The sequence below is a fragment of the Acipenser ruthenus genome, chromosome 34 (genome assembly GCF_902713425.1).
Source record: "Acipenser ruthenus chromosome 34, fAciRut3.2 maternal haplotype, whole genome shotgun sequence".
Taxonomy (NCBI): Eukaryota; Metazoa; Chordata; class Actinopteri; order Acipenseriformes; family Acipenseridae; genus Acipenser; species Acipenser ruthenus.
Window position 1 is genome coordinate 3531862 of NC_081222.1, and position 26916 is coordinate 3558777.

The window sequence follows — 26916 nt, forward strand, 5'->3', positions numbered from 1 at the left end:
TAGTTCAGCAGTGTGCACATGTATTACAGCTCCCCATTGCTTCTGTAGTTCAGCAGTGTGCACATGTATTAGAGCACCCCATTGCTTCTGTAGTTCAGCAGTGTGCACATGTATTAGAGCACCCCATTGCTTCTGTAGTTCAGCAGTGTGCACATGTATTAGAACACCCCATTGCTTCTGTAGTTCAGCAGTGTGCACATGTATTACAGCACCCCATTGCTTCTGTAGTTCAGCAGTGTGCACATGTATTAGAACACCCCATTGCTTCTGTAGTTCAGCAGTGTGCACATGTATTACAGCTCCCCATTGCTTCTGTAGTTCAGCAGTGTGCTCATGTATTACAGCACCCCATTGCTTCTGTAGTTCAGCAGTGTGCTCATGTATTACAGCACCCCATTGCTTCTGTAGTTCAGCAGTGTGCACATGTATTAGAGCACCCCATTGCTTCTGTAGTTCAGCAGTGTGCTCATGTATTACAGCACCCCATTGCTTCTGTAGTTCAGCAGTGTGCACATGTATTAGAGCACCCCATTGCTTCTGTAGTTTTGTTGTGCGTATGAAATCAAACCACTGGAAATGAAAATCTTGGAAGTATCAAAATAGGCAAATTAGTGATTGTCCAATTTAATTGATGACTTTAATAGGCCACACATGCAATTAATTTAAAATAGTAAGAGAAAAGGAACAGTGTCACAAAATACTAAAATGCAGGAGACTTTTCAGAAGTTGTTTAAGATGCCTAATTAAAGCACAAAGTGGTCTAACATTTTCACCCACGAGTGCCTATTGTTTCTATATCGCTGATTACCGAGTGGAAATTGAAATTCACACACCCAGAGGTTTTCATGCAGGCAGGTATATAAATGACATAAGTGACATATCTTGGTGTTCTAATAAATCGGTACACTAGAACTGTATTTCCATTTTTCTAATTCTAGGTTAATTAGGAAGAAGCGAGACTTGACAAAATAATCTTTCATATAAATCTTTTAATCAACATTTCTGTTTACATTTTAAACTTCTGCAAGAAAGCCCGGGTCTCATCCAGGCTACAAAACTTTACATTCAACAAACAGCTCAATCCCTCAAATCACCAGCCTTTTATACAAACACACAGAACCCGCACCCTCCCCTCTTCCAAACTCCATCAAGAAAAAAAAGAAAAAAAGAAACTGAACTATGAATTACCCAGAACTTACAAATAATTATAACAGATATACAGGGCTACCAAAAAGAAATGTATTAGTTGATTTGATCACAACCCTGCTGGGTTTAAGGATCTTTTTAAAAGTACTTGGAAATCACTCTGGATCGACATCAACCAACTGTCCAGTTATCCTGGGAGTACCACTAAAAAATACATGGCTGATGCAATTCAGGGCGACTCCTGATGCTGTAAAATTCTCTAAAACTCAGCTGTGGACTGTCAGGTACAGGCTGATCAAATCAAGCCCTTAGTTGTAAAATTAGACAACCATTTCAGCGTGGAACATCTGATCTTTCTAATCAATACTATCGTTTTTAGTACTAGTGAATTCTGAACTAGTAACGCTGACCCTGGCTTCGACTGGAGGGAAGAGAAACACAAATAAGGTATTGTTCATTCACATCTTTCACGTCACAGCGTGTTAGCATTAGCACCGGCTGAAAAGAAAACATTTCAAGGTTTTGAATCTATTTGGGATTGCACACCGTGTAGGTTACAACCCTTTTGTTTCGTTGCAAATGCTTTTTAAAAAGGTCAGAGAAGGGATCAAATTGCATCATTTTCAAACCTACATTGAAATCAAGGCTGTTTTGTGACTTCACATCTTCGGTCAGTTCTGTGTAGGTATATATAGAGGATGAGACGAATACTGCGGTTCCTAATAATTTTCCTTTAAGGTCTCACTGAACCGACACATTTCAATTGAAAGCTGGTTAAACTTTTAATTCACACAATTAGGTTGTGCTGTAGTGTGTAACGTCTTCATGTAGGGTTCTGCATAGTGCTTTCGATTCAAAGGGAATTGCCAGATTTTAACTGGCCAATTATCATCATGTATGTTTTGCCTCATCTCAATTTAAAACTTTTAAACCTCAACATCAATAGATCGAAGAATTGTAACATGAGGGATCTTTTAAAACCCTACCTGAAGACGTTGCACACTGTTGTTATGCTTATGTGTTTATAATGTGGATCTGCATCGGCCACACGAAACTCACCTGTCTACACATTAAAAGGCAACAATTTGTTTTTAATTGAAAGCACTTTGGCGATTGTAAACACAGCACAACCTAACTGTGTGAATTAAAAGTTTAACCAGCTTTCAATTGAAATGTGTCGATTCAGTGAGACCTTAAAAGAAAATTATTCGGAACCGCTGTATTCGTCCCATCCCAAATTATATATATATATATATATATATATATATATATATATATATATATATATATATATATACACAAACACATGCTTTTTAATGTTACTTTACAAACTTAATTACTTTTAATGAAGCTTTGCAATAGTTTGACTCCCGTGGCCCGAACATTGAGTTTTAACATCTTTCCTATAGCTGTCTATCGTCCACGTTCTGCTAAATTCAGTGCTGCTGTGGAATGCTACCTTCCCTATTTCATTTGTGCAGTGCAAACTGCCAGCTGCCCTGTGTTTTACATTTCAACTACGTTGGCTTCACCTGACCAATACTGCGGAGTGACTTCAAAGATAACAAGCACGAGACGACTAGTAAAACTGGAGAACTGCTCCGATGGATTACAAACTCCAGAGCCAGACAGGGTCAATCACAGAAATCAAAGGCTTTTAAAACTTGTTAGAGGTCACGAGGGGTCACGAAGGCTCAGGAGCTTCATAGAAAAATCAAGGCTTCATTATCTGGGTTATGACAGCTCTCGTAGTTAAAATCAAATTCTACTCAACAGTGGACAAATTACTGGTAGGGCTGCACCCTAGAAACTACTGCAAACCCGTTCCACCACCTTAAAAGTTTAAAGCTTAAAGGTGTTAAAATACACCTTGGAAGTCCTTGATTTTGTTTCTAAAGCAAATAACACTTTTTACAGGAGCTCCTACCTACTCCCGTCATGTATTCTGTACAGGGATGCAAAGAAGACTCCCACTGGATAGCTGTTTGATCCACTCCTGGTTTTACAATGAGTTGAACAAGACACACCCAAGCTTGTTATCTATACACACTGGGGCTAATCAAGCACATATTAAAACCTGGAACGGGTGAAACTGCTATGCAATAGGAGTCTTATTTACATCCCTGCTTTACCAAGAGCAAGAGAAGTGTAACTACCTTGTAAATGCCTCCACCCTCCTGCAACACAGGTTAACAATATGCTCCTTTTAAATGGATTTCACTGCTATTAGATCATTTAAATGTAAACAAAATCCAGTTTCTAAGTAGCATGTCAAAAAACAGCCATTTCTTTTAGACACATTTATTTTTTCTTATCCCTCGATGTGCAAAAACAAACATTAAGAAGCTTTAAGAAGCTTGAACATTAGGGAGAGAAAGAAATGATGGAAGGAGGGAGGGGCAGGAGAAGAGGAGTGGGGAATGTTTATATATATATATATATATATACACACACACACACACATTTTTTTATTATTTAACTTGCAATCAAAAACCTTAAAACAGTAACATTTTTGTAATATTGCTGATTGTTTGTGAACACAAAAAAGCAGAACCTACCGAAACACACAAGGCTGAATTAAAAAAAAACAACAAACAAAACTGAAATACAATCTCCCGTAATAAAATAACGCCTTCTCTACTTTGTCTTAATTATTAACATATTCTTTTTTTTTTAAAGAAAACAAATTAACTAGAGCGGTTATGTTTCTGTTTGATGCACGTTCACCTCCTGCCGGGGTGTCCAAAGCTGTCTCTTCCACTCCTGGTCTTTGTTCCAGCCCTGTTCCTGAACCAATGAAACCTCCGTCCAGACCCTGAAGCAGGTAATCCTATCATCTTACCTGTTAAACCTAGAGTGAAATATGATTGGACACCCCAGACCTTCAGGGTTGTTATAACAAGGATTAATTAAAAGATTTGTTTTTGCGACACGCAGCATCTCAGATCTCACGCCATGGGGTTCTCTTCCTCCAAATCCTCTTCGTCTTCCTCCTCCTCTCCATCAGGACCAGCCTGCTCCTCCTCCTCCTCCTCCTCCTCCATCATCACATCTCTCCCTTCATCCCCTCCCTCCTTCCCCTGTGTCCCTTCCCTCTCTCCCTCGTCCGTCGCGGTTGTCTCTTCTCTGGCAGCCGTGGCGTCAGCGCCGGCCTCTGCCCCCGGCTGTCTCTCCTCTTCATTCCTCTCCCCGGCTGCGCTCGTCTCCCCCACAGCGCCCCCTGCAGGAGCCCCCTCGACGCTCTCGTCCAGCTCCACGTCATGGTCGACGTTCTCATCGGTGAACGGATCCTCGCCCTGCCATGAGAAACAACAGCAACGCAGGAGCGGCTTAGTGGCTCAACCAGCGCAGAACCCCAGCCACGTTACACAAAAGGTGGACAACTACACTTTGTGTAGGGCAGGGCTTCCCGAAACCCAGTCCTCGGGACCCCTGTGTCTTCTGGTTTCATTCCAACTGAGCTCTCAATCACTTAACCCTTAACTGAACTAATAATTTGCCTAATTTTACCTTTTTGATTGTTTTCAGCTCCTAAAAAGTTGCAGATAACAATTAAAAAGGTAAAATTGAGCACGTTATTAGTTCAATTAAGGGTTTAGTTAAGTAATTGAGAGCTCAGTTGGAATGAAACCAGAAGACACAGGGGTCCCGAGCCCTGCCATAGGGGGAGTTATCTCTTGAATAAGCTATGCTGTCAATGACACAATTTCCACGTAAATTACATTTGGGGTCTAATCGGTTATAAACGGATACATTGTTACTGCGTTTGTAGTTTGATACAACCACCAAAAATCTCTGTCACTAAAATACAGCAGCTTACCATTTGGTTTAACAGCTGTCTGAATGTCTTGCTCTGTGTGAAAGAGACTCTCATATAATCAATCCCCTTGGTAACCTGTCCTGGAGTGTGCTGTGCTCTTCTGCACTGCTGTCACAGAACAAGCTCAACCTGCTTGCAGTCTCTGGTATTCACAGTACAGTGCGGTAATGTTATACATGCAGATGAATTATATCTGTATTTCGTGATGGGGAAAGTCATTCCCGAAACGATCGGAAAATGGAAACGAGGAATACAGCCCTACCTTTAAATACTTCTCCAGCATTGTGACAATGTGCTTGTTATTCAGCACACTCTTGGCTACATGAAGGCTGGACTTCTTGAACTGTTCTGCAATTCCCTGGAAGACAGGAGGGGGGGGGAGGATATTAGGGATGTAGATTCTGTTTCATTTCCTAAAACGTTTCAACTTTAACACATTGGGAATGTTTGTAACCAATCAGAATTGTGAGAAGCCCTCCATCAGAGAGCTGTTATTTTTCAATGATGTTAGCATTAGTGTGGACGAGACTCCCTGTGCGCACTATCTATGTGTGCATGGAAAAGACTTTGAATAAATACAGGAATGAAAATAAGACTCTCATTGCACAGCAGTTTCATGCATTCCTGGCTTTACAACGAGTTTAATAAGACCTCAGCTTGGTACCTGCACAGTGGCTAATCAAGCTCGTAGTAAAACCTGGAATGGGGGAATCTGCTATGCAGCAGGAGCCTTATTTCCATCCCTGAAATAGCTTGGCCCTGCACACATCCTACTGCATAAACACTGCAGCTCACCTCTATCTGACAGTGGTTAAAAGTTAATGAAAAATGAAAAACGTTTAACATCTGCAAAACGTTTAAGCTCCAAACTATCAGAAAGTGTTGCGTGCCTGCCCCGCCCCGCCCCGCCCCATGCCCCATGCCCCACCCCCTGCTCCACCCTCACCCCGCCCCCTGCTCCACCCCCACCTTGCGGTTCCGGTTGTGTTCAGGAGAATGCAGGTGTCTCTGGAGCAGATGATACTGTGCAGGGATTATCATGTCACAAGCCATGCAGTGAGCCGCCTCGATCCTCTTAAAGAACTGCTCCTGGGCAATACCTGCGTAGAGATGAGCAGACAAGGGTCAGACATGCTGTGCACAGCCTTCTGAACACCTCTTCAGAGTGACAACACAGCAGAACCTCTGAAAGTTACGAAAGGCAACACCTCGGGAACTGCCTAGTCAAACACATACGCTTGAGACTGGATCTGGAGCTACTGGAAACAACAACAACAACGATCAGAGAATGAGGACCTCTTAAACCAGTCTTGATTTAATGTGCAAGTCCCTTTTGAAGCCAGTCATTAAACCATTGGTAATAACACAAGTTCAGATTTACGATCGCCCTCCGTTTCCCCCGTGTGCTCCCGGACTTTCGAGGTTCCGCTGGCAAAACCAAACTACCGTACCTAACGAGAATGGACATGCAAGAAATGAAATGTTTAATTAAAACCCTGGAGGAAAACTGACGCAGAGCGGCAAGCCCGCAGCAAGGTTCGTTTGCTTGTCCAGGCTGCTTGGATGTACAGCGCCAGAGACGGTGCAACACACAGAACTGACAGACCTACCCTTGAAAGGGTCTTGCTTCTGTATGGGCCCCTCTTTATCAATGAGCTCCTGACGGCGCTTTTGAATTTTCTTATTCCTATTCACTATGTACTCCTGGCAAAGCGAGGGGAGACAGGAGAGGAAAAACATGTATAGTTTCATCTCTCAATGTGTGAAAGATTCTGACACTGGCACTGAAAGTATTCATTCACATGCCCCTCTTTCCCCCTCCTCATTTGTGTTTTATACACAGTTTCAAACCAGCAATCATAAGATAAAAAAAAAAGAAAAAATTGTACGATTTGTATGTTGCAAAGCAAGAAAGAAAGATTTCAAATATTGTTGCGTATGTCTCTAACAAGGATCATTACTCTTATCATCATATTATTAGTATTACTTACTGACTTGGTGCCTCATACATATTCCTTCCTACCTGTAGAAATTCGACAGTCTTGTCTGGCAGCTTGGTGTTGATGAATTTGAAAATCTCTTTGTGGAACTTGCTTTCCAAATGTGCTTGCACTTCTTCCTCCTCCACGGTACGGAATTTACACAGGGAGCAGGCGAACTGCATTCTGCAGACCGCACAAAACAGAAAAACAAGAAAACGTATGAAACTGGAAAGGCGGGATGGGTAAAATATATATTCTTTTTTAATTTAGGGTACTCAATTATCCCCCGCCCCCCATTGTCTCCCCAATTTAGAATGTCCAATAATTTTCCCCTCACCGCAGCATCTCCCCACACAGCTCAGGAGAACTGAGGGTTCAGCAGGCGTCCTCCGATCCCACGACCGAGCCAGCTTCCTCTTCTACACCCAGTAACTCCAGAGCAGATGTCAGCGCGCTACTGACCTCTGGAGGACAAAGGCCTGCCCTGCAGGTGTCCGGCAGATCTCACTAGGTGCCTGGCCAGCAGGGTTCGCTGTAGCGCGATGAGGAGAAACAAACACTGCTGGTTTTGCCTCCCTAACCCACGGGAGCGCCAGAGCCAATGCGATACTCCTTTCAGAATCTCCAGCGAGGACCCACCACTCCACACAGCCAGGACGTGATCCTGCACTCCCGACTGTATGACTCGCCCTGCACACCACGCAGCCAGGATGTGAACCTGCGCTCCCCTGACTGTATGACTCGCCCTGCACACCACGCAGCCAGGATGTGAACCTGCACTCCCCTGACTGTATGACTCGCCCTGCACACCACGCAGCCAGGATGTGAACCTGCGCTCCCCTGACTGTATGACTCGCCCTGCACACCACACATCCAGGATGTGAACCTGCGCTCCCCTGACTGTATGACTCGCCCTGCACACCACGCAGCCAGGATGTGAACCTGCACTCCCCTGACTGTATGACTCGCCCTGCACACCACGCAGCCAGGATGTGAACCTGCGCTCCCCTGACTGTATGACTCGCCCTGCACACCACGCAGCCAGGATGTGAACCTGCGCTCCCCTGACTGTATGACTTGCCCTGCACACCACGCAGCCAGGATGTGAACCTGCGCTCCCCTGACTGTATGACTCGCCCTGTACACCACACAGCCGTGCTTTTACCAGGAGAGCCACTCAGGGACCCCATGGGTCAAATATTCTAATATTTCAAAAACGATCACTGGTAAAAATGTACTAATGCCTTAGAAAGTTGACATTAATATTAACCAGAGCCCACAAACTGTGTAAGAAATCGCACAGCATGTGAACAATTAAAAATATCTGAATTAAACTGAGAGTTTATCAGATCACAGCCAAATGCAATCTGAAACGTGTACAGAAGGCCAGGAGTGTGCGACAAAATTGTGGGCGAAAATCAAGCCAGTTATCGTACTAACCATAATCACCCTCATGTTTTATAAAAACTGGATTAATTGACTTCTGAAATAAAACGCATTTAACCCTACTGGACAGTAGGGTGACCACCCGTCCCTAATTGGGCAGGACGGTCCCGAAATGTAAAGATCAGGTCCCGGTCCTAGGCTTAATGCCTCTGGGACGGCATTTGTCCCGAATTCGTAGACACAGTGCAATCTTACAGTTTAGCGCCAGAGTCAAACCATAGCATATCTGTTTATAGCGCATCATAACACCGCTCCTGCTGTATTATTTTGCAATGCCTTACACTCGCCAGTTAAAACAATAAAATAAAAAACGTATGGATATATCCAGACGCGCCCCCAGAAACCTTTCACATGGTCCGCACACCTGAACCACACGGACATCTCATCTCATGCCAGTAACGACTCTGCATGGTCCGTACAACTGAACCACACGGACATCTCATCTCATGCCAGTAACGACTCTGCATGGTCCGCACAACTGAACCACACGGACATCTCATCTCATGCCAGTAACGACTCTGCATGGTCCGCACACCTGAACCACACGGACATCTCATCTCATGCCAGTAACGACTCTGCATCAGCACGCTGTAAAGTGTTTCAGTCAGAGTGCTGCATTTCTGTTCTTTCCTGAGTTTCCCATTTTAACCACTTCAATACCATGACGTACGCACGTACGTCAAATGAAAGTCCACTTTACTGTACCATGGCCGTAGCTGCGTACGTCAAGTTTCCCATTCTATTCTATGATCGGTTTCTCAGTCTAGCGTTTCAGGTTTCATTCTCTAAGGCAGTGCTAGTACTGTGGAATGTGCAATGAAAGTCGGGGGAGGGTCAGGTGACATTTGTATCCAATTGCGTGTCATGTAGCGATTCCAATCTACCTGTGGGCGTTTAGAAGACTGAGATATATTTAGGGAAGCCATTCAGCTTTCACAAGTATATATATAGTGTTTTAAATAATTATTTTTTGTTTTATTATTAGTTTTACTTGTTTAGTTTAGTTTTTAGTGAAAGCTAAACATGCCAACGTACGTGGTCTTTCTATAATGAGCAACGGGAGTGAAGTTGGTTCGGAGGACTTCGATACCAGCGACAGTGATGCTGACTTATCACTCAGCGATGATGATGAAGAGGATGTGGAGCCAAGAACAATACAAACAGAAGAGCATGCAGCTACTTTACAGGTAAGCCAGCTGCAAACGGGAAGCTATTTGGTTTGAAATGGCATTGCTGTGACGAAAATACTATCAAAACACAGCACTGGGTACAGGCAATGCGGCAGCCAGATCCATCACAATGCCTGTGCAAAGTAGCTGTGTACACGCATTTGTGACTATCCGTCCAACACAAGCGAAGCAGACACTGTAAAAAAAAGGTACAGGGTCTGCTACGAAAATTAAAACAAACGACAAAAGAAAAATGTGCAGTGGTTGCGAAGGCAACCCCGGGTTCTGTTGTATTGAACGTTTCAATAAATGGCACAGAGCAAGTCGATAATGGCACACGTTTTGATGTTGTTTGATTTTTATTTGATAATTACTGTTTACTGATTATTATTATTATTGTTAATTTGAAGCGTTTTTGTTCTCATTGTTCAAAAAAAAAAAAAAAGTTTCTCTATATTGAATATGGGTATGTAGTACACAGGAGCATAAAGGGTTAATGAAAAACACAGTTTAGTTAATTTATTTGTGTTTTATTCATCATATGTTAACATTTTATAGCAATTACAGGTTTGAAAACATTATTATTATTATTTTCAAAATCTGGTACCTGGGAAGGGGTTTCATTTTTACATCTGGAGTTGAAGTGGTTAAAAATTAATAAAGACAGAACAGAAACTACAGTGATAGCCAAATAGTCCACAACAACAATAAAAGCTACAAATAAACCTGTTTGAAATAGAGTTAAAGGAAAAACTAGCTCACAAATCTGTTATGCTGGTTCCATTTCTAATCATTTTACACTCACAATCACTATATCTAATCATTATGTGCAATTAGCTTAATGCAGAAGCGTCCAATCGTGGACCTGAAGGGCCATTCCACTCCAGCTTTAACGCGGAAAATGAAACACTTGAGGGTCAGGGTGGAGGTTTAATGGGTTCAATGTATTGATCCCTGACGGAGGCTCCTGCTAGGCTAAGTATTCATCTACCTGTCTCAGTTTGCACTTCACAGCCAGCCTGTACAGGAAAGGGAAGCTCACCGTTTATGCTCTTTGATATCCTGGTAGCGGTCTTTCTGCCGTTGGTTCTGCCTCTCCAGCTTTCTCTTCTCTCTTTTTTTCTTCTTTGCTTCTTCGTCCTCTTCCTCTCCCTCAGCAGCTGTGAGAGACAGGGGGGGGAAGCAGTTCAGAGGAGGAGTCTGATCGGTGTTGCTGATCAATCAGACACCTCCTCAAATATCACAGCGCCCATTGGTTCAAAGAGCTTGAAACAAGGCTTTCAAACCAGTCTTCCTCTTGCCTCTTACTGGCTGAAGCACAAGAACATTTACAAACGAGAGGAGGCCATTCGGCCCATCAGTGTTAATCCGGGTGGGTTTTTAGTAGCTGATTGATTTCAGAACTTTGTCAAGCTGGGTCTTAAAGGACAAACGTGATTCTGCCTCAACAACATGACTGGGTAACTATAAGTTTAACATGACACACCTGAGCTTGTTACCTATACACTGTGGCTAATCAAGCTTGTAGCAAAACCTGTAATGGGTGACACTGCTATGCAATAGGAGTCTTATTTCCATCCCTGATTAAGTTAACAGGACTATCCGATTGTCTTATTCTATGCTTTTGAGAGTACACTGAACAACTGATGGATAAGAAACAGTGGCACAGGCTTCAGCATTTCATTTATCTAACAGCAGAAAGGTTGAAAATGCTCTGCTGGAGGATGGTCTTGCTGTGTGGAATGTGTCTGGGTTTTAAACAGCACTCACTCTTCTTTTTCTTTTCTCCATCTTCACCGACAACCTCTTCGGTTTCCTGCAACAAACAGAAGAGATCTATTCAATTTTCACAAGTCCCGTCGCGGACAGACAGAAGCGGACCGAGTCGCCTCCACTGTGGCAGCAGCGGTACTTCAGCGTCAGAGTAAAACACTCACTTCTTTATCTTCGTTGTCATCGTCTTCTGAAAGAGAACGAAAAGAAAGTCTTATCAGCAAACACCGTCCATCTTTAACCTCCCATATTCACAGGCTATCATACAGTAAAAGACATTGAGAAACATTTCCTGACAAAACTTTGAGCAAAGTTTCTCTTTTTGTGTTCTATTTAGTTCTACGAGCTTCTGTGAAGTTTTATGTTAAGGTTATTTGGAAATGGCTAATATCAGCATCAGACCTAAAAACGATTTCTTAAAAAACCACAGCTTCTGTTAACTGCTGTGACAACCTTTTGCAGTTCTCCTTTGTAGCTGCCTGACTTACACACGGGTTATAATACCATAAAGAAATATCATGGATTGGCTAGAAACTAAGACTAGCCCTGAAGCACCCAGTCCTGGGTTTCAGGACTCCCCCCTCAGTGAAGTCTATTATTATAACTGAAATGATCAGGAGCCAGGAGTTTGAGCAGGGTTAGAAACTCACACTAGCCCTGCTGCACCCAGTTCTGGGGTTCAGAACTACCCCTCAATGAAGTCTATTACTGAAATGATAAGGAGGCAGGAGTTTGATGCTACTCCCTAATAGTTGTATGAACAACTCCCATCAGTAAGCCTGCAGACTCGGGTGCAACTTCTTCATGCTGTGATGAGAAGTGCGATCAGCTCAGAGCAGATTTAGCAGGGCCCGATAGTTCAGACTCCTGGCACCTGGCCATTTCAATAACATACCTAAGCAAGGTATATAAAAGGTATATAGGTTTCTTGATTGGGGAAAGTCATATTAACAATTTCACTTTTACTAGTTTCAGAACAAGTTCAGAGTATACTTTACTCTACAGTATTACTGGCTTAACTGGAAAACTACAGAATTCGGGGTGCCCTAGAAAAGTGTTTCTCAACCCTGGTCCTGGGGACCCCGTGTCTGCTGATTTTCATTCCAACCGAGCTCTCAATTACCTAACGAGATCTTTAATTGAACTGATAATTTGCTTAATTAGACCTTTTTAATTGTTTTCAGCTCTTAAACAGCTGCAGATTTGACAAGTTAGCTATAACATTTCATAATTAACTTGAAGGCTACAACTGTTTAACAGCAATTTTAAAAGGTCTAATTAAGCAAATCAGTTTAATTAAGGATCTAGTTAAGTAATGGAGAGCTTGGTTGGAATGAAAACCAGCAGATACAGGGGGTCCCCAGGACCAGGGTTGAGAAACATTGCCCTAGAGCAAATATTAACAGGGATGGAAATAAGACTCCCATTGCATATTAGTATGATCCATTCCTGGTTTCCGTAGCTTAATAAGACATACCCTGAGCTTGTTACCAATACACTGCAGCTAATCAAGCATGTAGTAAAACTTGGAATGGATGAAACAGATATGCAATGGGAGTCTTATTTCCATATCTGAGTAGTTCCTGTGTCAGAAAGGTCAGAATGTCACAGTTTGACCCAATCCTGGTTTTACTATGAGTTTAATGTGGCTAATCAAGCTCGTTTTATAAACCTGGATGAAACTGCAATGCAATGGGAGTCTTATTTCCATCCCTGGTTAAGGTGATCAATGGAAGGGTGGATTCTCTCACCACAGTCCTCCTCCTCCTCCTCGGAGTCAGTCCTGCGGTATTTACTGTCGAGCTCGTCTGAGGTCTGGGACTGCCTCCTTTTCCGCCCATCGAAGTTTCGGAACATGGGGCCCCCTCGCAGTCTCGGCTGGGGACAGAGGGCCACAAAACATCATCGTGCTGCTTCAACTCTGTTTAAAAACCATCATCGTGCTGCTTCAACTCTGTTTAAAAACCATCATCGTGCTGCTTCAACTCTCTTTAAAAACCATCATCGTGCTGCTTCATCTCTCTTTAAAAACCATCATCGTGCTGCTTCAACTCTGTTTAAAAACCATCATCGTGCTGCTTCAACTCTGTTTAAAAACCATCATCGTGCTGCTTCAACTCTGTTTAAAAACCATCATCGTGCTGCTTCAACTCTGTTTAAAAACCATCATCGTGCTGCTTCAACTCTGTTTAAAAACCATCATCGTGCTGCTTCAACTCTGTTTAAAAACCATCATCGTGCTGCTTCAACTCTGTTTAAAAACCATCATCGTGCTGCTTCAACTCTCTTTAAAAACCATCATCGTGCTGCTTCAACTCTCTTTAAAAACCATCATCGTGCTGCTTCAACTCTGTTTAAAAACCATTCCCGTTCCGGGATGGATGCAAGACTCCTACTGCACAGCAGTTCACCCATTTCAGGTTTTAATACGAGCTTGATTAGCCCGTGTATAGGTAACAAGCTCAGGTGAATCTTATTAAATTCCTAGTAAAACCAGGAGTGGATCAAACTGCTATGCAATGGGAGTCTTAGTCTAGAAGTTTGAAAAACTAAGAACTAAGTTTCAGCAAACACGTATTTTCCAATTAACATATCTGGCAAACTGAGAGCTTTCATTGACATAGCGCAGCCATGTTCAAAAATGAAAATAAATGTGTTTCTTAAAAAAAAAAAAAAAGGAGACCTATAACGTAATTGAAAGCAGACTTTAAGAGGAGCGGGCATTAAGCTAAGAAATACAAAAAAGGTCCTTCCCTTTAATATGAATTAGAAGTCACTTCCCCATTGGAACTTATTAGCTGCAACTACACTTATAATTTTGCTGAATGTAGATCTTGCACTCAGACTGTCAACGACAAAGCATTCTGAACGGTTAAACCACAGCAGAATCGACATGAACACATTAAACACATTCGTGTCACAGGGTTCTCCCCAGGAATACTGTACAGCCAGGGGGCAGGACATTACAGCCGGGAGCACTTAACGGAAAAATAAACTTGCCTTACCTTCAATATATAATACGACAAATAATTTGAATAAAGTGTTGTCTTTCGTTGATTATATCTGCCTGCTGTTTTTTATATTATACATTTTGTTTCTCATTTCTGTTTTTTATTATGGTAAATTACTGTGCTTATTTAGGCACTCTACGAATTGACTGGGGAAAGATAACGTAGGGTTATTGGAGTTCACAAAAAAAAAAGGTAACCTTTTCACTGTTCATTTTAACCATTTTTTTTTAACACAACAGTACTCACACATGTTTGGTCACCATCATAACTGTCGCATGAAACCGGACTGTAATAATCCAGCACCTCTGCACTTGTATGTCAGTTTACCAGTGTTCAGCTGACATCCCATCATGCCTTTCTTCGTAAAGGCGTACAGCCTCTATAAATGAACTCCCAATACCTCTCACAAGCACCTGGGTGCATATTGTTACGATATCACAACAAAAGGAATAAGCTTCTTTTTTTGTATAGCTATTATGTACTGTATATCACCTTACAGTACAATAATACGACAAAAAATGGACTGAATGATAATACCCGAAAATAATCTTAATATGTTTTTAATAAAGTAGCCGACGCAAATATAGTATTAGTGCTTAACACAGAAAACCCGCCCCTTCAGCTCTCTGATTGGTTAAATGTTGTGTCACGACGTAACACAGCTGTCATTTGGTTCCAAGATTTTCTTTCACCCAGCAGCGCGCAACTGCCTAGTCTGCTAGAAGCGCAATCAATCCTTATTGGTAAAGGCACAGCAGCATTTGCAAGACGGGCGGATCAGGTTTTTTCAGACGGGCGGCGACAGGGAGAATGGCCTGGGGAGAAGCCTGGTATCAGCTTGTCATCTGTTTTTTTATTTAGATTTAACCCATTAAAAGGTACAAGGGACATACGTGTCCCACAAATACAATGATGCAAACGTTCTTATTTTTGCAGCGAGGAGCAGCATCCAAACAGTCAGCTTCCTCCTCGTGATGCTTGAGTCGCTCTCAAACGCACTGTAAGAAGAAACCGTTTGAACAACAAGAGCTCAATTCCTCGCGCACCTGAAGGGGTTAATGGCTTACAATCTGTTTGTAAGTGTTCCGTGGCTGCCTCTAATCAAGTTCAGAGTGTCCCTTCTCTTGCACTCTTTGTATAACCGACAAAGCAAAGAGTGTGAAATACACACTCCGCCCGATTAGAGGCAGCCACCGAACACATAAAATACATGCACAGAGCTTGTGGGGGTCCAGGCGTACTCACTCGGTTGTCTCCTTCGTTTCGCATGCGGTTTCTCCCGTTGCGTTGACGGCCTCCTCCGTAGTGGTTGCCCATGGGGAACCTTCCTCCCATTCCTCCTCCTCCTCCCATCCCCATCCCCATTCCCATCCCCATCCCCATCCCTGGCATGGGTGGCCCGCTGCCATGCATGCCGGGATAGTCAGGAACCAGGGCTTGGGAGAAGAGAGAGGGGAGCCTGTTGCCCATGCCCATGTTGCACCCTCCTCCTCCTCCTCCTCCACCTCCCATCCCCATCCCTCGGGGTCCCATGTAGTTGAGCTCATTCCATCGTGCAGACAGCCTCTCGGAGCTCGACGGAGGCATGTTGTAGCGACCAGGCGGCGGTGGCTGTTGGTGGTGGTGCTGTTGCTGGTGATGGGGCAGGTGGTGGGGAGGGTTGAAGTAGTTGCCCCGACCGCGGTTGGGGGGGCGCTGGTGGTGATGGTTTTGCCCCCTTCCTCCTCCTCGGTTGCTGGGAGGGCCCCCATAGCCTTCACGGCCCCCTCTGTCGCGACCCCCTCTGTCGCGGCCCCTTCTGCGGCTCCCCGAAGAGGCTGAGGAAGAGGAGGAGGAGGGGTTGTCGAAGCGACTGCCGAAGGTGGACTCAGCGTCGGGCTGCGCTGCTGGAGCTGGGAGTCCCCCTGTACTGCCCCCCTCTCCGTAATCATAGCCGGATCGGTAGAGGTCCCGGTCGGGCAGCGGCGCTCTGGAGTCGTGGGACTCGAACGACTCGAACCTGAAAGAGCTGCACAGCAAGAAGCCGGATCAGTACCGGGTACAACAAACACACGTACAAGAAACGGAATCTAGTTGCATAAACAAAGTAGCTTTTCTTATTTCAAAAATGATTTCTTACTTCAAGGCATTACAAGGTTTTCCTTTCCTTAGAGATTTGTTACTAAAAAACGGAGTGAGACAAACATTACATGGGGAATTTATCAATATCTGAAACAGATCATGCAAAAGAAATCCGTGAAATAGCATCTAAGAAACAACTGACAATGTACTGCCCGGATGGGAATAAGACTCCTATTGCACAGGAGTTCATCCATTCCACGTTTTACTACAAGCTTGATAAGCCACAGTGTATCGGTAACAAGCTCAGGTGTGTCTTATTAAACTCTTAGTAACACCAGGTATGGATGAAACTGCTATGCAATGGGAGCCTTTATTCCCAGAAATCGGTCATTTGATGGGACACCAGATTTATCTTACTCCAGAGATTCATGTTACTAAAATTTGGTATTACATTTCAGTTTTCCAGGTATTTCAAAGCGAAAGAGTATTTCGGGTTAATTTCAGTGTAGAATATCTGAACATGAAAAGCCCCTGCGTGTCCCAGTGCCCCAGCGATCGCAGTCACCTCTCCTGGCTGTCCGGCACTCCGCTTTCCTTGGACAGCAGGTCCAGTCTCTGGTTGATCTTGGCGATGAGGGAGTCGGACACCTCACTGCTGGTCTTGGCCGCGCTGCCCATCGACCCGGCCGTGTTCATGCTGGTGTCCCCGCTCGTCGAGCTGGGGTCTGTCTTGGGAGCCTCCCAGGTGCCTGCTGTGCCGTAGTTATAGGTGGCTGCTGTAGAGGCGGTGCCTGTCTGTGTGTTGTAATAGTCATAGCCCTCGTATCCTGAAACAGATCAATCGATTACTGAGTGCTGTGGCTTTTCAACATTCATTAAATTCGATGAATCGCTCTGGTGGAGTATTTGGAACCTCATGTAGCTAGCTTACAGAAACACATGCTTTCCTTACTACTGTTTGTGTTTGTTTCGTCACTGTCACCTACCAGACAGCAGAGCCATCACAGAGAGGCCCTATCATTTAAATAGTACCAATAGCTCTGCTAAGCTCTATTCACGTTAGCAGCACATACATAGTTCATAGGGTTTAATGACACCATTTTTGTTTGATTTTTTAAATTGGTTTTTTTGTGTGAATTTCTTTGATTTTTGTTTTTTCCAGGGCAGCGTGTGTAACATTTGAAAAAGCTGTGTTAACTTGGCTTATCACTGCCTGAATGCATGTACTTTCTGCTGTCATTCAAACCACAACCCACTGAACCAGACTGAGAAGTAAATTAAAACATAACAGTCACTTGCCTTGCCAGCCTGTGGTATTTGCAGAAGAACCTGAAAGAAAAATATTATTATAAGAAATGAAAGCTGCAAGGATTGGTAATCATGTACTACTACTTTTTACAGAGTTGCTTCTAGCTGGGCTTTTAAATCTTCTTAAAATGTTTGACACATAATGTAAAACCATATGCATTGTAGGTTTAGAATATTCATCTATCATCATAGAGTTACCGATAGCTAGAAGCAGTCCAAATCTGCAGGAACATATGCAAGGCATTTGTATTAACCCTTTGCAGTCCTATGATGGACCATGTCCGGCATTACAATTTTTCCTTTCCGGTCCGATGTCGACCCTGTCCGACATCATCAAAAAGATGTCAAGCACAGGTCCCTAGTCGTTTTTTCTCCAGGAAAAAAACGAGAAAAGCTTTCAATGGCCGAAAAAAAAAAAAAAAAAAGATCTCAGCAATACACAGTCCCTTCACCACAGACATAACACAGACATAAACAAACAAGAGAGCTGCTTCTGCATCCAGCGCTCAAAGAATATCACAGACATGTGCAGAGCTTTTTGACATGTTATAGTAATAAAATAATGACTTGGATCTCATTATTGAGGAGTTTGGTTGTAAAACGAGTGATCAGGAGATGATTTATCGGTATGCACCACTATCAAGAGGTATGTGAAAAATACAGCAAACGAGGGGTGGGGCGGGGCTGGAGATGCAGTACTGAGTGTCCTGTTGATATGCAGTGCCTTTTAAACCTGTTTTACTATGAAAAAAAATACTTTTAACCCTTAGCGGTCCATTTATTCAGCGCCTGTCAGGCACGTCAGGTCCAGTTTATTTTCACACGTGCTGTTTAAAAGTAACTTTTAAACAGTGCGTGTAAAATAAACAGCTAAGGGTTAATAATGGCTTGTAAAAATGTAAATGAAGTCAACATAATCATATCAAACAGTTTAGGGGTTAAGTGCTTCCAATTTAATATAGCAAGCACATTTTCAAAGCCTTAACTCCAGTCTTAAAAATGAACTCCGACAGCGGTTTTATCACCTGCAGTAAACAGACGTGCTCGAAAAACATGGATAACTGAAGGTCGTTCTTTTATAAACCGACAACGCCCCAGTCATACTGACTTGACTTGTGAAGTTCGTGGAAAGACCGCACAGCGAATGGACAGGCTGTGGAGGGTCTGTGGCCTCGAGGCTCACACTGAGATGTACATACCTGGAGTCCCTGTGGTGGTGGAGGCTGTCGCTGCTGCTGATGCTGTAGCTGCAGGATTGGCAGCTGTTTCAGCACTGCCCCAAGATCCAAAATCTGAAAACATACAGGCAACAGGTCATTCGCTGCAACAAATGAATCATATCACAGGGCTTGAATTTCACAGCGGGATTGCGGGAATCGCGCATTTTCCAAGTTGCTCCTGCATATCTGCAACTTTCAGTGCGGGAAAATCCCGCAGAGATATTTTAAGACACCCAAGCTACTGTATTTTTCACCCAATTTAGAATGCCTGAAACGCTACAACAATCTATAAGGAAGAGGTGTCAGTGATGAAAGCACTATGAGCCGCATTCTGAGTAGTTCTGGTTAAAATATATAAATAAATAAATAAATAAATAAATAAATAAATAAAAGTGCTGGATATTTTAAGTGCTGCGAGACTTTATTCTCTCGTATGTGATTCTCGGCCGCTATCTTTAAGGATTATAGAAACTCAGTACACTGCAGTAAGTAAACAGTTTTGAAGTCTATCTAGGTGTCGTTTTGCAAGCGGTGACTTTCGCGTTAACTCTTAAAACTCAGCCCCACTCATTTTGGGGTGCAAGCGCACCAAAGGTTACGCACATATTACTCAGGCACTGTAAAAGCCACCTACCTGGCTTGTTTAAAAGTACAGACTCGGGGGCTTTCCAAAGACGTATTCAGTGTGTGTATGCAGTACTCCTAGCCGGAACTACGATCGCCTGAAGTTAAGCCTGTCATCATGTGACAGAGTTCACAGCTTAGGTTTCGTTTTGAGTCTATTGCTGCTTCATTGTAGCAGCTCATATTGAGGTTCAATGCTGCAGGTTTATTTATTTTTTTAGCCATCTATGATTACAATATATATAATCAGTGACCAAACATGATTTTTTTTGGAAAAGCGTTCCCCCCCCCCCTCCATATATTCTCATCTCTACCACATATGCCTGATCCTGTTGCAACTTACATAATATGAAAGGCCATTTTGTGGCCTTTTAATTTGATATGTTACATGCATGCATTCAACAAACCCAGCTAGACTGTGCACACGGTCTTATAAAACATTTTAACAGTACATATTTGCTGGACAGCTGCAAATCCCTCAAGCTGTCAGACTTAGCAGCCTGCTCGCCAAAGGAGACGAGAACGGTCCCCTCGTATATTCACACAAAGCACACCCTTTGAACTCCTGTAAAGCAAATCCATCAGCAGCTCACTGCCGACAAGTGAACATTGCATAGCAGTTTGATCCATTCCTGGTTTTACTACAAGTTTAATAAGACTCACCTGAGCTTGTTACCTGTGCACTGTGGCTAATCAAGCTCATAGTAAAACCTAGCATGGGTGAAACAGCTATGCAATAGCAGCCTCATTTCCATGCCTGAGAATACCTGACCAGGTACTACAATCCAACTCTTTCCAGAGACGCTGTAGAAACGTGTGGGGACTTGCTGGAGTTTTAGAAGGTCAAAGCTATTGTCATTTATATTAAATCTTTTACAGACCTACTTCATTTATCTGGCTACAATTCAAACTGGCAAGCTTCCACGACAAAGACAACGCAATAGCTACAGCACAGGAAGCTACATGAACGAGACACACTGTTTTATTAAAAAATATATCCCCAACACAGAATTGTAAACTGTGATCCATACAGTTTTTAAATATTGCAGTTATATTTTGCTGTAAAACGGTATATGATTACATATAAAAGTCAAACACAGAACTAGGACATTTGAAAAGCTAAATGCAGCATGCAGAACATGACGGATGAAAAGCCTGAAACCGGACAGACTTCTCATGATAGCGGAGCTCGATTCTGACATCGTCAACGAGTTTATACAGGCATTCGATATGCAACTCCCTCTTCAACTTCTCAGAGCAAAGTTCATGTAAAACCACGCCCTCCCCCACACAGGAACCAGCATTAAGTAACTTTGCAGAAGGACTGCCCCATTTACTGATTAGGGTGACCATGTGCATCCATGTTCACAGTTTGGGTCAGTTCAGGGTTTTAACTCATATCCCAATGCATTCTGGAAAGTGTAGTCCTGCTTCTCATAAAGAAAAGAAACAAGTGAAAAGTACCTGAGACAGGTAAAAAGTACCAGAATGCACTGCGATGGGAGCTGAAAAGCCTGAGCTGACCCAAACTGTCCGGGTGAACATGGAACCATATGGTCATCCTAGTAAAAATGAAATATGCATCTGGAACTGTGAAAACATTTCGAGACACAGAATTTCCCTCACCTGTGTTCTGCTGGTCTGCAATGTTTGCTGAACAGCTGAGTATATGCATGAGCTGCAACTCTTAAAATAATAACAATACAAAACAGCACTATTAAAAATACTACCACTGTAATAATATATATACATATATTCTGCATGCTTTTTCTTTAAAACTATTTACAGGGTTGAATGTCTACTCTGGTAGCCAACTTCCACACAGTATTATTATTATTATTATTATTAGTTTATTTAGCAGACTCCTTTATCCAAGGCGACTTACAGGAGACTAGGGTGTGTGAACTATGCACCAGCTGCAGAGTCATTTACAACTACGTCTCACCTGAAAGACGGAGCACAAGGAGGTTAAGTGACTTGCTTAGGATCACTCAATGAGTCAGTGGCTGAGGTGGGATTTGAACCGGGGTCCTCCTGCTTACAAGCCCGTTTCTTTAACCACTGGACCACACAGCCTCCTATACACAGTAAGAAGAATTCATATTCTCCACTTAAATGCCAATAGTTCTGGGTTCCAATACAGCAACAACTGCCAGCTTCCTTTGCATGTGATGTGTTGCATGAGTAAGAGCTCGTGGAACATGCTGTGCATTAGTCGCTGCAGATCCGTGGCACAGCACAAGTTCAAAGGGAGAACACAACTACTGCACTAGGCAGGCAGCACTCGCTCAAGGGTTACTGAAACAAAAAATGCTTCTTGATATTAAAATAAGAAAGGGAAAGGCGGGTTTCCTACTTGACTGTATACAGCTGTTAACTGCGGTCAAATGAACCCACAAGGGAATATGATATAGCTAATGGAACGGATTTAAACGCCACACCGCTACTGAACTTTCGTTTTTGGCAAAGCGGGGTCATTTTTCTCGTGGGATTTACTCACGGCTCCACACACGTGCTGTTGCACACACAACACTGTGCACTCACCACCAACACAACCCATGCATGCAACCCTCCTTTATGAAATACTGCAGCTATCCTGTGAACGGACGTTTTATATCACAGAATGTGCTTTCAGCTAATCTTATTTGAACCAGAATAGCAAGATGCAATTGGACCAATACCCGTTTACTAAGACACAAATTCAGTTGGGAGGGAAGCATGGTCACATCTTACAGTATAACCATTTTAAACCCCCCGCACATACGCAGCTGTGTTGGCAATAATTCCTAAAAATTGTCTGCACAGTATTGGGAGCTGAAGCAGCAGCGGCCATTTTGTGATGTGCAGAATAAAGAAATAAACCACAGCTCCATTTTATTACACAGAGACATTTTGATTTATTTATTAATTTATTTTTTTAAAATAACGAATACAAAATGTAATCAAAAGATAGACGGACTGCCAAATACACAGCGGTGTCTACGCTACAGACTGTACTAGGAGCGGATTACACAACCGTAAATAATGTTAAATATTACAAGCAGACGGTGCATATTAATTATTACATACAATAATGGTGGCACTAATTGAAATATGCATTACACAGACCGCAAGCAGAGTGTTTTGATTACAATGCACGATGTTCAACTGCAATACGTTAACTGTTAGTATCAATATGATATTTCAACGTTTACAAAAATAAAAAATCAAATAACGTAAAGTGTCGTATCTTTGTGTACGGTAAATAAAAACGATATGTTCTAAAATGTCGTCCGTTTCGTTTGGTGCTGACGTGCATGGGGATATATGGCTTGTTTCACTTGATATTTTTTTTTCTGTGTGCGTAATAATATTTATAACAACACGGTTTGCAATGGAATGAGATCGCTGGATTTTAAACATAAACACGGCTGCGTGAAAAGATCTGGCTGTTGAAATAATAATAATAATAAAAAAATGATCATCATAAAAACTGAAAACTGGAGGGGGGGGGGTGTGAAATATGTTTTGGGACTGACCTGCGTAACTGCTGTTGTTATCCATTTTTGCAGCCCCTCTTGGTTAGCAACAACTCGGTGCGTCTGAAGTGTACACCCGCAAAGAACCCCGGTCCGTCGCGGCGAGGCGAGCTTCGACTTCACCGATAGGATACCTCTACCGCCAATCAAAAAGGAACTAATACCATTGGTTTAGGGGTTTGGCTCTCATTGGTGGGTTGAGGTGTCATTTGGGTTTACGGCGGGGGAGGAACTTCGGATTCACGGAGTAGCGTTCTTGTAAGAAAAGGGAGCTGTCCAATCAGACTTAGGTTTAAGAAGGAACGGGTTTTTGATTGGTTACTTTTCTTACCAGTCTCACATGGACCTGTCATTAAGCAGTGACGTCCAGTTGAGGTCAGCGTAGAGATTAAAATAGCACATGGTCTATAATGAGTATTTATTTAGTTAGTTAGTTAGTAATATAGACTTGTGTATCAGTCCTTATCTGACCTTTACAATTTGAATATGTTTTTACAGAAAGAATAAATGTATTTCAATAAATACATTGGACCCTGTTGACAAAACTTTAAGGAATTTTTAAAGGATTTGTTTTTATTTAAGGAACGGTTTTTAAATCATTCTTTTAGGTTAAACATTTAGTTTGTAAACCAAGAATAAACTTCTGCAACCACAAACTTGATTTAATTAATCAAAATAGGCTTAAAAAACAGTCCTAATGAAACATTCCTTAAAACCGTTCTTAATTGTTACTTAAAAAGGAAAGAATCATCATTATTATTATTATTATTATTATTATTATTATTATTATTATTATTATTATTTTGATAACAGATTATGAATTACTGAGATTAATTGATCAATTGAATTATTTAAGTATTGCTTTTTAACTTCTACCTTTTTGCATATGATGTTATAAGATGCATGTGATGTTATAGTATTTAAGTGGTACCATTCTTGTATAGTCCTCGTAATAAACAACACTGCTCAGGTATCAATCACACTGTAGTGAGTGGCCCAGTTTAGCCACACTCAACATGGAGGCGGAATCCTCCTCTCCCTTGTGACGTCATCGCCGAGGGTTGAGGGGGGAATCATGGCGTCCTGCAAACTGGCTTTGGGAAGCGCTGAGGAGGGATTTAAAGGGACAATGCACCCAGTGACAGCAAAATAACAGCTACAAAAGCATGCAACTCTGCGTTTAAGCTATCAGGAGCGACTCCGAAGCTGACAAGCCACCTGCTGTAAGTCGATTATGTCAGAATAAGAGGCAGTTCACATCATAAACACACACTCACCGCAAGCAGCATCGGGGTCCGTTCATACCACTAACGTTGGCTGACCCTTTCCACCGATATTTTGCACTGTGCCACAGACAAAGCAAATCAGGGCTCGACAATTTCGTGCAAAATTCGCACTGTTTGGCATATTCAGATTAGGTTGTGATGTGTATTTTTTCAACTAAGGTGCGCGGCGCCAGAGGTCCGCGGTCATTTGAAATGTTGTTTTTTTTTATCCTGGGATGGAAACCAACTCGTGGAATGGTCATGGGCAGGCCCACAGCGCATTGGACTGCGAGTATGGTTCGGTGTCAGGCGAGACACCGTGGCGGTGGTACCCGGAGCTTGCATACCCTTTTACGGGCAGCCAGGTTCTGGTCTGTGTGATGTCTGATTAGATTAGCCATAAAGTAAACAGACTTGTCACCCACCAAAACAAATATATACAAAAAGCCTGACTGGTGCCAAGGCATACACGCGCGATCACAGCTGCGGCGTGGGGGTGATACTATTCCACTTTTTTGGTTAGCCACGCGTGAAGTTTTGGTGGAGTCGCGCCCCCCACTTCAGAGTTCTGAAGTCAGCCGCAAAGAAGTACACGCCCCAAAAACGTGCACGGGTTTATTACTGTCTCCTTGTCAACAATAAACCCCTCAGTGCAGTGCGGAGGGTAATTTGCACGCACGTGTTTATTTTGTACTTGCTTTATCAAAAGGTTTTAAAAATCCTGGTTCATAGGTAACGGTGTTGCCTCCGCGTACTGTCTATGGTCGTGTTTCTTTATCTAAGGAGCCACTGACCTGAATTGACATGTATTACCGTAGTAAATAAACCGCATAACACTGTGCTGCGAGTAATGACTTGTGTGGGTGTACAGTGCGTGTGTTATTCAAAATCTCACCACGCTGGTTATATACGAAATAGTAATACCAAAAAATGTAGGGAAAAAATCATATTGAATTACATAACGCGTTGTAGTTTTTGAGTTTAGTTTTTGATCACATGATGTCCCTTTAAACTTATTTTGAGCCGATTCGGTTTCCTAATTAAACTCAGAAAAAGTTGTTAATTACAAAACAATCTCACTTGTTTTTAGGTTTATATCTTGACGGAGCCTGATTTCGCTTAATATTTATTTCAAACAGACGTGACAAATTACATGAATTGCTCATCGCTGCTCCTAATTGGATTTCATTCTTGCAGTGTGCTTGTGTTATTTTCATTGGATTAACTGAGTTGTCCTGACAGATTTTCTTTTCAGCCTGAAATGCCCAATACAGAGTGTCCACTGATAGCAAGTCCATCATTTAACATTGCCTTGATTTGTAACAAACAACAAAATGATCTTAAACCCAGTCTTTAATTAGCAGCGTTCTCTTGATTAGGACGAAGAGGAATCTTAACAACGACTAATTAACATTTAAAGGGAGGTAAAGATTTGGAAAATAAAAACTGACAAGCCCTACATATATTTAATGAAAAACCGACAAAAACAGAAAAATGTGACAAAATCTAACATGGAGTACTGTACTTCTATTATGGCTTCCGGTAGACTTTTTGCGATATCATTTTGTAGTTTCTTTGATTACATGGTGTTAAATAAAAGATCTAAATTATGTACATATAGTTTTTTTTTTCAATCCAAAAATTCTAGTTGCTGCTAAACTTTTGGCCGAGCTGTAGATACTAGTGAAAACAAAACAGAAATTCTGTGCAGGATGACAGCCCTGAGGGAGGACCCCTGCCAAGTGAGTCTGCGTTGTCAAATCCTGTTCACCTGCATCGCCTCTTTTTAATTGACAGTGACTATTATAAACGTGTAATAACGTTGACACTGGTGTGAAATAAAAAATACAGTAACCAAAAACACAACGGTAGTGTTTATAGGTGTCAGGATACCTTTTAAAGAAGATTAGAATTTACATCTCCATTGGAACCTACAGCAGCAGCTACACCTGTAACAGCACTGACAGCGTGGATCACACACTCACAATGTCAATGACAGAACCTACAGCAGCAGCTACACCTGTAACAGCACTGACAGCGTGGATCTCACACTCACAATGACAGAACCTACAGCAGCAGCTGCACTTGTAACAGCACTGACAGCGTGGATCTCACACTCACAATGTCAATGACAGAACCTACAGCAGCAGCTACACTTGTAACAGCACTGACAGCGTGGATCACACACTCACAATGTCAATGACAGAACCTACAGCAGCAGCTACACCTGTAACAGCACTGACAGCGTGGATCTCACACTCACAATGACAGAACCTACAGCAGCAGCTGCACTTGTAACAGCACTGACAGCGTGGATCTCACACTCACAATGTCAATGACAGAACCTACAGCAGCAGCTACACTTGTAACAGCACTGACAGCGTGGATCACACACTCACAATGTCAATGACAGAACCTACAGCAGCAGCTACACCTGTAACAGCACTGACAGCGTGGATCTCACACTCACAACGTCAATGACAGAACCTACAGCAGCAGCTACACCTGTAACAGCACTGACAGCGTGGATCTCACACTCACAATGTCAATGACAGAACCTACAGCAGCAGCTA

At 42.6% G+C, this 26916-nt stretch overlaps 2 protein-coding genes across 5 annotated transcripts in view; one reads left to right on the forward strand and one right to left on the reverse strand.

The window, feature by feature from the left end:
- Positions 1 to 972: 972 nt before the first annotated feature.
- Positions 973 to 23232, reverse strand: LOC117402003 (A-kinase anchor protein 8-like). 2 transcript variants are annotated; one of them, XM_059007081.1, is made up of 14 exons: positions 23079 to 23232; positions 18916 to 19008; positions 17708 to 17737; positions 16974 to 17235; positions 15593 to 16355; positions 13088 to 13214; positions 11501 to 11523; positions 11334 to 11379; positions 10606 to 10723; positions 6990 to 7131; positions 6577 to 6670; positions 5936 to 6066; positions 5229 to 5324; positions 973 to 4442 (listed from the first exon to the last, which is right to left on the reverse strand). In XM_059007081.1, the coding sequence occupies exons 1-14, from the start codon at positions 23101 to 23103 to the stop codon at positions 4095 to 4097; spliced, it is 2298 nt and encodes a 765-aa protein (XP_058863064.1). In that variant the 5' UTR covers positions 23104 to 23232; the 3' UTR covers positions 973 to 4094. The 2 variants fall into 2 exon arrangements, with proteins under 2 accessions (XP_058863064.1, XP_033858683.3); XM_034002792.3 differs by having other exon boundaries at positions 11501 to 11526.
- An 813-nt stretch (positions 23233 to 24045) lies between these two features.
- Positions 24046 to 26916, forward strand: part of LOC117402016 (protein Wiz) — a 30370-nt gene continuing 27499 nt past the window's right edge. For all 3 annotated transcript variants that reach the window (XM_059007082.1, XM_059007084.1, XM_059007083.1), the window contains exon 1: positions 24046 to 24301. The gene's annotated coding sequence lies outside the window, so the exon portion shown is untranslated. The remainder of the gene's footprint in view (positions 24302 to 26916) is intronic.

Excerpts from the sequence above, each read along its gene's own strand:
- LOC117402003 (XM_034002792.3), bottom strand. The coding sequence starts at position 23,103 with ATGGATAACAACAGCAGTTACGCAG. Across the intron at positions 17,236-17,707 it reads AAATACCACAGGCTGGCAAG|GATACGAGGGCTATGACTAT; the intron begins GCAAGTGACTGT and ends GATCTGTTTCAG. Across the intron at positions 10,724-11,333 it reads TGGAGAAAAGAAAAAGAAGA|CTGCTGAGGGAGAGGAAGAG; the intron begins GTGAGTGCTGTT and ends TGTCTCTCACAG.